General features: G+C 61.7%; 2 protein-coding genes and 1 pseudogene across 2 annotated transcripts; 2 read left to right on the forward strand and 1 right to left on the reverse strand.

Moving 5' to 3' along the window:
• The first annotated feature begins 695 nt into the window (after positions 1 to 695).
• Positions 696 to 1,948, forward strand: LOC129653514 (interferon-induced transmembrane protein 3-like; annotated as a pseudogene).
• A 2,812-nt stretch (positions 1,949 to 4,760) lies between these two features.
• Positions 4,761 to 6,024, forward strand: LOC129652165 (interferon-induced transmembrane protein 1-like). The gene is made up of 2 exons (XM_055580409.1): positions 4,761 to 5,091; positions 5,687 to 6,024. The coding sequence occupies exons 1-2, from the start codon at positions 4,906 to 4,908 to the stop codon at positions 5,873 to 5,875; spliced, it is 375 nt and encodes a 124-aa protein (XP_055436384.1). The 5' UTR covers positions 4,761 to 4,905; the 3' UTR covers positions 5,876 to 6,024.
• Positions 6,025 to 8,672: 2,648 nt separating this feature from the next.
• LOC129652166 (interferon-induced transmembrane protein 3-like) lies at positions 8,673 to 9,780 on the reverse strand. Its single transcript, XM_055580410.1, has 2 exons — positions 9,412 to 9,780; positions 8,673 to 8,954 (listed from the first exon to the last, which is right to left on the reverse strand). The coding sequence occupies exons 1-2, from the start codon at positions 9,658 to 9,660 to the stop codon at positions 8,763 to 8,765; spliced, it is 441 nt and encodes a 146-aa protein (XP_055436385.1). The 5' UTR covers positions 9,661 to 9,780; the 3' UTR covers positions 8,673 to 8,762.
• Between the last annotated feature and the right edge of the window lie 1,017 nt (positions 9,781 to 10,797).

Genomic DNA, 10,797 nt, shown 5'->3' on the forward strand with positions numbered 1-10,797 from the left:
GCTTTTGAACTGTGGTGTTGGAGAAGACTCTTGAGAGTCCCTTGGACTGCAAGGAGATCCAACCAGTCAATCCTAAAGAAAATCAATTCTGAATATTCATTGGAAGGACTGATGTCGAAGCTGAAACTCCAATACTTTGGCCACCTGATGCGAAGAACTGACTCATTTGAAAAGACTCTGATGTTGGGAAAGATTGAGGGCAGGAGGAGAAGGGGACGACAGAGGATGAGATGGTTGGATAGCATCACCGACTCGATGGACCTGAGTTTGAGCAAGCCCCAGGAGTTGGTGATGGACAGGGAAGCCTGGCGCGCTCCAGTCCATGGGGTCACAAAGAGTCGGACACGACTGACTGACTGAACTGAACTGAACTGAATCCAACCCTTGGGGGACGGCGGGAGGCTCCTTCGGGGCAGGCCAAGTGGGCTGCTGGGTGCTGACCTCCAACCAGGAAGGACCCAAACCCTGCCTGGAGCGGGGACTCAGAACTGGGGGGCCAGTGCCCCTCAGAGGGGAGGCCTGTGCGGCTGGGGGGCTGGCGGTGGGGGCAGGGCTCCTCTGGGCCTGGGGGTGAGGCTGAGTGGGGCCTGGCAGGGGCCCGAGTGGGGACAGTGGGCGCTGCAGCAGGCTTGGGCCTGAGACCCCCTGGCTGGGGAACATCCTGGGACCACACCCTAAATAGGTCCTGACTTGAGTGCCTGGGGCAGAAAGCCAGCTCTTGGATTGCGACCATCTCACCCTGCCTGTGTGTAACTTCTCCGTGATTTGTTCACCTTCCCAGTGTCAGGCCAATTCGTGCATTTACAAAGCAACAAGAAATTGAAGCTTCTGAGGAAGCAGAACTGACATGAGGTAGGGTTTGGGCCCCACGGAGGACCACCCTCCAGCATCTGGCTCACTCCCAAACTGGTCAAAGCTCGGCCTCATGACTCCAGCTCTTAGTCCTCCTCACTGGTGTCCACACCTGCGGCCACCACCCTAAGACATGTTCTCAGGGGAGCAGGAGGTGGCTGTGATGGGGGAACCTGCGGGCTCAGCTCCCACGAAGAACGCAGTGATCAACATCCAGACTGAGAACCCCGGACGTGATCACATTGTCTGGTCCCTGTTCCACACGCTGTTCATGAACATCTGCTGTCTGGGCTTCGTGGCATTCGCCTACTCCATGAAGGTGGGTGGGCACCTGGGGGCGTCTCCAAGAGAGTGTGTGTGAGCCTGGAGAGGGCCCTGCCCAGATGGCACATGGGTTGGGGAGCTCCTGTATGTATTGTTCTGTGTGTTGTGTGTGTGCGTATACCAATGTGCAGGTCACGATGAGGCTGCAGGAGGTTCATGGGAATGACCAGGATCAACCTTTTATCCCCTGGTGGGATGAGGGGCTGGTGAAGGGGCCTGAGAGGAAGGGAGGGGGAGCCCTGGGCCTCCTGGAGAGGCTGACAGTCTGCTGGGACACAGATGGAGGCCCCGGGAGGGGAGGGGCATCCGTGGGCACTGGCCTGTTCAGACTTGGGGAACGGGCAGGGGAGAGTCCCCGTTGGGTGAACGGGTACTGGGGGACCAGCAGGGAAGGGCCCGAGTCACAGGCCCGGCGGTCACCTGGACCCTCACCACCTCTGCTCCTCCAGTCTAAGGACCAGAAGATGGTCGGCGACATCACTGGAGCCCAGAGCTACGCCTCCACCGCAAGTGCCTGAACGTCTGGGCCCTGGTCCTGGGCATCCTTCTGACCATCATGTTTATCATTGTTTTTGCCACTGGGTCAGGGCCAAGTTTCAGTCTACGTTTTAGGATTTCACACAGAAAGGAGGCTGCAGTAGCTGCTCGTGGCCGACACCAGGTCCTGGACGGCCCGCAGCAGGCTCCGCACCTCTGGCGGCGGCCCTGCCCCCACCGCCCCGCCCCGCCCCGCCCCGCCCCTTCCTGCTGCAGTTTCCAGAGACCCAGCTGAAGGCCGGTGAATTCAATGAAGTGCGCAGACTCCCCAGCCTTCCTCTGCGGCTCAGCGCCCTCCCCGCCCCGCCCGTGCTGCTGTGGTTTTGCCGGTTTCTGGCTTCCAGCCGGGAGCAACAGCTGGAGCAGGGTCCCAGGATAGGGGTCCCTCCTTTCCCAAGGCCTGATCCTGATCCAAGGGCACTCTGTGTCCAGAACACCCTTGACCCTCGGGATCAGACAGTCGGTTGGCAGGGAGCAGCTAGGCTAGGGTGACTGCGCAGCCCAGGCTCTCTAGGGAGGGACTGCTTTTAGTGTCTGGGGGCCCCTCTCCCTCCCAGCTGCCGGGAAGGTCCAGCCTGCTGCATCCTGCTACTGCCTTCTCCAGCCTGTCCCGACTCCTCCAGAGGGTGCTGGGAGAGCAGTGGCCTGAGCAGCACAGAGCAGCTCGAGTGAGGAGCAGCCACCTTGGCACCACGTGCTCTGAGAAAGGTCAGCCCCCGACGAGGGAGGCAGCCCCTTCCCATCCTCTCAGGGCCCTGGAGATGCGGGCGCTTGGACAGCCCAGGGCAGAGCTGTTCACGAGCCGGGATGCGGTGGTGGAAGCCCCCCAACACTGATGTCCATCCCTGCTCCCCCCTGTGATCCCCAGCCCTCCCTCTCACTTCACCCTACATCCCCCACCCCTCAGAAGTGGCTGGGGGTAGAGGTCTCTGGGCAGGTCGTGGGGGCCCCAGGGGGGTGAGCAGAGGGGGGCAGCTCCAGGGAGGGTGTGTCCTGGAGGCGGGGCTGGACCACCTGCTTGTCTGGGTCTGGGAAGGACTCTGGAGGTAGGAAGCAAGTGGAGCCAGCCCAGACCCCCGTCACGGAGGGGTGCTCATGCACAGCCCAGTCCTGAGCTGTGCGCTGCAGAGGGCAGGTCAGCAGAGCTCAGGAAGGACGGGCTCCCAGTCACATGGAACTCTTGGTCACGCTCTGCCACGGCCCCTCCCGGGGGGCCGCTCAGTCCCACATTTCCTGGAGCCCCCCGGGTGACTGGGCATCTGCAGTGTCCTGCCTTCTACTGTGACCCCCAGGACAGAGTGCATAAACCGGAAAACCCACCAAACGCCTGAGCCAGGGCGGAGGCTGGGGCAGCCACCTGCCCTGCCCTGCCCCAGGACTGTGCTGCGGATGTGGGCAAGGGAGCAGACCAGAGATGGGGTGGCAGGACTGTGACCTCCCCAGGACCCACAGCAGAGAGTTCTGGAGACATTCGCAGATGTGTCCCTCAGGGCACAATGGAGGACAGAGAGCAGAGCCCACCAGCCCAGGAGGCAGGATGGCCGACGAGGACTGGGGGCAAAACCTCGGCACCTGCTGACCCCACGGCCCCTGTTGTGAACTGGTCTTCAGACCCGATCCCGTGGCTGACTGAGAGCAGGGCCCTGGACAGGGGAGCTTGCGGGCACATCCCCCAGACTTCCCTGGGGTGGGGGAGGGTGGGGAATAGGTGGGTCCTGGGTAACAGAGTCCAGGACTCGGGATTCCCAACATGTCAGGAAGTGGGCTCAGGGCCCAGGTCAGTATCTCTGAACATCACCAGGTGCCCTTTCCCGAGGGGCGCGTGGGCCCTAGTCACACTCGGAGTGGAGCCAGCCCCCGTGGGCACCCAGCCCTGGGAGAAGAGGAGAAGAAGCAGCTGGTGCTGCCAGGCCCCTCATGCGCTCAGTGGCTTCTGGGTAAGCGCCTTGGAGATGGGGTGGCTGCGGGGGGACTCTGGAATGGCTCCTCAGCGCCCACCCCAGCAGGGAGGAACCCTAAACCAACACCCCATCCTGGGAGAGGAGCGGACATTAACCACCTCAGGGCCCCGGGGATGCAGGGGTGCACCCCCACAACACTTGCATTTTGCTCTCCAATCTGCCCAAATCCCAGATGGACCTGGAGGAGACTCAGGATGCAGTGGACTAAGCCTACATAGGAGTCCAGGCGCAGCTGCTATGGCAGACTGCCAGCCCAGCCGGGGCACGGGAGGCTGGCCTGGGAGCCTTGCCCCAACGGGACCCAACCAGTGGGATGGCCTTGCTCCTAACAGGAAGGTCCAGGCCTGGCCATCACCTCCCACAGCCTCACGCACAGGTGAGGACAGAGACAGGAGAGCACGTGGACCTGCAGTCTGAAGAGAGCAGAGGCCTGGCCACAGAGCCAACCCGCCCTGTCCCTGAGGAGGGGGCACAGCCCCAAGCCCAGAGCCATCCTGCCGGCACACCTGCTCCCCCTGGAGCCACCCCAGGTCCCATGAGAAATGAGGGGGGGATGGGGGAGGCAGGAAGGCCAGGCTGCACAGACACGCAGGCCCAGGGCTCCCAGCGGCTGCCAGACGCCCAGCAGGCATCCTGCCTCCGCACAGCTGGCCAGGTCTCACTCCTCCAGCCCTTGGGGGACTGCGGGAGGCTCCTCAGGGCAGGCCACACAGACTGCTGGGTGCTGACCTGCAACCGGGAAGGACCCAAACTCCGCCTGGAGCGGGGACTCAGGACTGGGGGGCCAGTGCCCCTCAGAGGGGAGGCCTGTGTGGCTGGGGGGCTGGCAGTGGGGGCGGGGCTCCTCTGGGCCTGGAGGTGAGGCCGAGTACAGCCTGGCAGGGGCCCCGAGTGGGGACAGTGGGCGCTGCAGCAGGCTTGGGCCTGAGACCCCCCAGGCTGGGGAAGGGTCCCAGAGCCGGAACTCAGCGCTATATGGGAAGCGAGATGGCTGGGGCTGGGCCTGAAGCCCCCTCCACCAGCTCACTTCCTCTGACCTTGGTGTAACATGATGCGCAGCGGTTCCTCCCACCTCCGGCAAAACATTCAAGAAACGAAACTACTGGGCAGGCCCGGCCCCCAGCCCCAGTGCTCCTGCCTATATCCGGACCGCATCTGCGCCAGCTCTGCCTTGGGGAACACACGTCTCCATCCTGCTCCTCAGCTTCAGTGCTTTCCCTCTGCGCCAGAGATGATCAAGGAGGAGCACGAGGTGGCCGTGCTGGGGGCGCCCCAGAGCCAGGCACCCATGGCGACCACAGTGATCAACATCCGCAGCGATACTGCTGTGCCCGACCACATCGTGTGGTCCCTGTTCAACACCATCTTCATGAACTGGTGCTGCCTGGGCTTCGTGGCATTCGCCTACTCTGTGAAGGTGGGTGGGCACCTGGGGTGTCTCCAAGAAAGTGTCTGGGAGCCTGGAGAGGGCCCTGCCCAGATGGCACATGCGTTGGGGAGCCCCCGTGTGCACGGGTCTGTGTGCATGCTCTTTGCATGTGTGTGTTGTGTGTGTGTGAGAGTGTGCCTGGGGGATCATTCCCAGGGAGACTCATGGTGAGGCTGCCTGGGTTCACATGGGGTGGAGCTGGGGGTCTGTGTCTCTCGCACCCCGAGACGGCCTCCTTCCCAGCCTCATCAGGGAAGGCGCAGCCTTCACACTCAGCCTTAGAACTGGAGTCTGGTCCGGAAACGAGGAAGGTGCTGCAAGGACCCTGACCCCTGGTGTGTGAGTGGCCGGTGAAGGGGCCTGAGAGGAAGGCAGGCTGAGCCCTGGGGCTCCTGGAGAGGCTGACTCTCTGTGAGGACTCAGACAGAGGCCCCAAGAGGGGAGGGTATCACCGGCCCCTGTCCTGTTCAGACTCCAGGGAACGGGAGTGTGAGGACCCATCGGGTGACTGGGAGCAGCAGGGGAGGGCCTGAGCCACAGTGCCCGGTGGTCACCTGGACCCTCACCACCTCTCCTCCTCCAGTCTAGGGACCGGAAGATGGTCGGCGACATCATTGGGGCCCAGAGCTACGCCTCCACCGCCAAGTGCCTGAACATCTGGGCCCTGGTCCTGGGCATCTTTCTGACCATTGGATCGATCGTTCTTCTCATTTTTGTCTACATGGCAGCCTACAAGATGACTTTGAGGTTGGCGAACAATAGAGGCTACTAGCCGCTGTCCATGGAGGCAGTCCAGGGCCTCCACCTTCCTTGGTGGCTTTGCACCCTAGGCACGGGCCCGCCCCGCCCCCAAGCCATAGGCAGCAGTTTATAGACACAGATTGTCAACCACTGAATCAATAAAGCGCCCTTGTCTGTGAAGCTGTTGTGATGTCTCCTGCGGAGGGGACACGGCTATGACCCTGGCGGCCTCTGGGGAGCCCAGAGCGGTCAGCTGCGGGCTGACTGAGAAGGCCAGAACAGAGCTGGTGACCCCACCGCGGTCAACAGGAACCCCCAGAGGAAAGACCCCTTCCTCCCCTCAAAACCAGCGGGCCCTGCTGGGTGGAAGGGTCTCGCAGACACTGGGGACCTGGGACATCGTTGTGAGCCTGGGATGCAGACGGGGAGATGGGGCTGCTCCTAGCCCAATGCGAAGAGACACCCGGGCAGGTATTCCTGTCTCTGACGCCCCAGGGGGAGCGGGTGGGGGGCCGCACCCCAGCTGCTGAGCCACTGTGCCCTGCGCAGGGTGTCCTGGGTGTCACCCCGAGAGGCTGGAGGAGTCCCGGCAGCCACAGGCTGCGCTGGGGGGTGACCCTGTCCACACGCCCTGTGGGGACCCAGGCTCTCCTGGGCTCACTCGGGGCCCAGGGCCAGTGTTGGCCAGCTCTCGCTGAAGTCAGCAGCTCTTCACAGCGGGTTCCCCTCCTCCTGGCACCCAGAGGGATGGACGCCCCATCCCCACTGGGCCCTACTTGGATCCTCCCTGGAGGACGGTGGCTCAGATGAGGTTGCCCACCCTCTCTTGGGTCCCACATGAGAGCAGGAGGGCTCAGCCTCAGGGACGCTGAGTCCTGCGGGAGGAGAGGCTGGCAGACTGCCTCTCTGAGTCCAGGAAGGACTGTCTCCCAGGCAGGAATGGGAGGGACAGATGTGTGGCCCTGACCCCTGGCCTGTGAACCCCCAACCCCGGCAGGCCCTAGGGGGTCCCCACAGCCTCTCAGGTGGGCAGCAGTCGTGAGGGCTGGTGGCACTGAGTGTAGCCCGCCTGAGCTTCACTGATTTGCGGTGAGGGTCCTGCTAGGTGGGAGCCCCCGGTGCAGGCCGCAAAGGCCCGTGTTCTGGACCTTCTGAAAATTCACAGGAGGCCCGAGGCATCAAGCAGGGGAAACTGAGGGACCTTCCCTCGACGGCCCCGGGTGCTGATGGCCGGCCGTGAGCAGCTGTGGTCCTCGGAGCCACACCCCGGCCTGGTTCCCAGCGGACGGTCCCGTGTCCCCTGTCAGCTGTGGGTGACCTGGGCTGGGCTGAAAGAGTTGGGGGGGCGGGAGGACAGAGCAGGGAGGTTGGAGCCCTGGGCCAGGGTGACATGGGGGTCGGCAGCGGGGCTGGAAGGCACCGCTGGTCCCTTTTCCAAGGAGCCCGTGGGGAGAAGGCTCTGCCTCTGCTTTGCCTGGACTTGGGCCTCGGAGGAGCTCAGAAGACAGGGCTCCTTAAGATGCCAGGTTTGGTCCCAGCTGGGGGAGGGCAGAGCAGGGCAGATGAGTCCCGGGTGGGGGGTGGGCAGGCGGGCTGGTGTGCCCCTGGCCTCGCCCCTGGCTCCCTTCCTGTCGCTGCTGGTGTGGCAAGATTCTGCCTCCCCAGCCCACCCAGTGGGATCTGCGCCGCTGGGCAGCGCCCCTGTCGACTCCAGGGCTTTGCGGGCTACTGGCTCTTCCCACCTTGGAGGCAGTCCTTCCCGACCCTGAGGGACGTGCCTGCCAGCCGTCCCTCCTCCAGGACTTCCTTCCTTGGTGCTGCCCCTCCCTGCTCACGGGTGTCAGACCCACAGGGAGAGGGGCTCCCTCCTGGCCCTCCCTGGGATCCCAGCCTCTGCAGCCTCTCCAAGTCAGGGGGCTGGGGTAGGGACAGATGGGGGGGAGGGGGCACCCACATGAGGAGTCGGGACGAGGGGGTGGCTCCGCTGCCCCTCTACACGCCCCAGCCCAGCTGGCAGTGGGCGGGTCTGCCCTGCCCGTCAAGTGCCCCCGTGTCTGGAGGCCACGGCAGAAGCAGGGATGGGGCTGATGTCGAGGGCGGGGCAGGGCAGGGGCCTCTCCTCTAGCTGAGCAGCACAGGGCTCTCTCTGCAGTGGTGGACGCTGTGCTCTTATTGCCTTCCCGGCAGAGGGGGCCTGCGGGGCCGTGTGAAGGACAGTGACGAGAGGGACGCGCCGCAGGGTGTGAGAGGGAGCTGGGCGCCAGGAGAGCCGGCACTGACCAGCGTCCTGGCCGGGCCGCCCTCAGAACCCCCAGAACTCCTGCTCTTCGCTCCCTGAAAACCTCTGTTTAGCCACCAGTCAGTCAGCGGCTGCCTGTGACCCTGGCCTTCTGGCGCTGCCCCCTTTCTGGAACCTCCCGACTAACCCTAACCCTAACTGCTCTGGACCGTCCTCGCCGTGTTGTAATCCCTGCCATCTGGACTTTCCTGGAGCACAGTTGACTTACACACCCAAATCTGCATTTCTCCAATTGCAAATCCTAAGGCACCAAGCTATCTTTTTATTTGCAGGCTTCTGAGGGTTTTCTCCTCTGTTTTGTCAACAGAGCCAAGGGTGTTCTGCGCCCAACATGGCCCTTCCCTTGAGGAACCCGCACCCCAACCCCCTGACCAGTAACTGCAGCCCCAGCCCAAGGCCCCAGACAGGCCAGGCCCCGCCTGGAGCCGCAGAGCATGTGGGACAGTGCGGGGTGGGAGGAGGTGGGCTCGGGCTCACGTCCAGGCTGGAACTCTCAAGGGCCCCCTCCCCAGGTCAAAACACAGCACCCTCACATACAAACGCCTCCTTTTATTTCACGGTGGCAGGTGCCTGTATAGGCTGCAGGGAAAGGGGCGACTGCCTCGGGCTATGGGCAGGCCTAGTGGCCTCCATAGTTCTGCATGAGCTCAGGGACTGCTTGAACAATCATCAGGGAGCCAGTGGACACGACGATGATGAGGACGACAGTCAGAAGGATGCCCAGGACCAGGGAGCAGATGTTCAGGCACTTGGCAGTGGAGGCGTAGCTCTGGGCCCCAGTGATGTCGCCGACCATCTTCCGATCCCTAGACTGGAAGAGGAGAGGTGGTGAGGGTCCAGGTGACAGCCAGGCCTGTGGCTCAGGCCCTCCCCCCCTGGTCCCCCACTGCCCGTTCTTCCCAGTGGGGACCCACGCCCGCCTGTCCCCTGGAGTCTGAGCGCGACAGTGGCCGGTGAGCGCTCCTCCCCTCCTGGGGTCTCCATCTGCTTTCCCGCAGACAGTCAGCCTCTCCAGGAGGCCCAGGGCTCTCCCATCCTTTCTCTCAGGCCGCCTCACTGGCCCCTCACCCACCAGGGGACAAAAGGCTGACCCTGGTCATCCCCACGCACCCGCTGCAGCCTCATCATGACCTGCATGTGTACACACACACACACACACACACACGCAGAACAACACACACGGGGCTCCCAACCCCACGTCGTCTGTGCAGGGGCCTCTCTCCAGGCTCCCAGACACTTTCTTGCGGACACCCCGGGTGCCCACCCACCTTCACAGAGTAGGCGAATGCCACGAAGCCCAGGCAGCACCAGTTCATGAAGATGGTGTTGAACAGGGACCACACGATGTGGTCGGGCACAGCGGTCTCGCTATGGATGTTGATCACCGTGGTCGTCACGGGCGCCTGGCTCTGGGGCGCCCCCAGCACGGCCACCTCGTGTTCCTCCTTGAGCACCTCATAGGCTGGGGGCACCGCCCCGTGGGCCCCAGTGAACAAGGGCTGGGATGTGCGGTTCATGGTGGGGACGGAGGAACTGCGGTCCAGAGGCCAGCACGCACTCAGGGTCCCCTTTCTTTACTCAGGAGTTTCGATTTCTCTGAATTTCCGTTTCCTGGCTTTTGGGGTATTGGGGATGGGCTGGTCCTAGGAGGCGTGAGGAACCAGAGTGTCAGGTTACACCGGGTGGGTGGGAGGAAGGCCAGGGCCTGGAGGGATTTCCTGTCCCAGAGGCTTGAAGGGGCCGATTTCCTTCTCCCCTCCCCCTTCTTTTGTAATAAAGACACTTTAAATAGAAGAAATACAAATAACAGTTTAAGAGCATGTAACCTCCTGTATATGGGAGAGACCCAGGAATACTGAGTAAACAGTTTTCTGTAAAAGAGAAAATTTTGAGAAATTTCTCCCGGAAATGCTGAATCCACCCATTAAATGCCACTGTGAGCTAGAGACAAAAGGCACTGGGGTGGAGGAGAGGACCCTTTTGGGAGATGACCCCAAAATGCATAAAAATAAAGGTGATTTTGCAGAGGTCAATCCTTGCCTCCTCCATCCACGAGATTTTCTAGGAATGTGGTCCCCCCCTGCCCACCCCCATCCTGGTACAAGAGAAAACACCCTTTCAGGGCAGTTTCTCTTGTTGACTGAAAGAAAAAAAAAAAAGTACAACTTAATAGATGAGAATTGTCTTTCATTTGCCATAAACCTGAGCACCTAAGTCCAAGACCCAGCACGTTCGTTCACTGGGGAAGGGAGGCCCGGCTGGAGGGCCCCCATGTCTTCCATAGTTGCGTTTATACGTCTCAAATCTTTTAACAATCTCCATTTTCCTGATTTTTTCTTAATAACAAAAATGGGAGTATTCCAGGGGCTATTAGAAGGCTCTATATGGCTGGCTGCCAGTTGTTCCATAACTAAATCCTCAGCTGCCTGTAACTTTTCAGCTGTTAAAGGCCATTGCTCCACCCATACCAGATCATCAGATTTCCAGGTAATAGGGTTGGCAGCAAGAGCAACAGCCTCTAGGATAAATTTGAATATCCCAGATCTTCTCTATTCTTGTTGGGAACCGCCTCTAATGGCAAAACAATTTCCTGCTGATCTTTACCAAGCCCCTTATCAGGATTGTAACCTTTTCATCTGGGCTATATAAAAGCA

This window comes from Bubalus kerabau, chromosome 5 (genome assembly GCF_029407905.1).
Source record: "Bubalus kerabau isolate K-KA32 ecotype Philippines breed swamp buffalo chromosome 5, PCC_UOA_SB_1v2, whole genome shotgun sequence".
Lineage (NCBI taxonomy): Eukaryota > Metazoa > Chordata > Mammalia > Artiodactyla > Bovidae > Bubalus > Bubalus kerabau.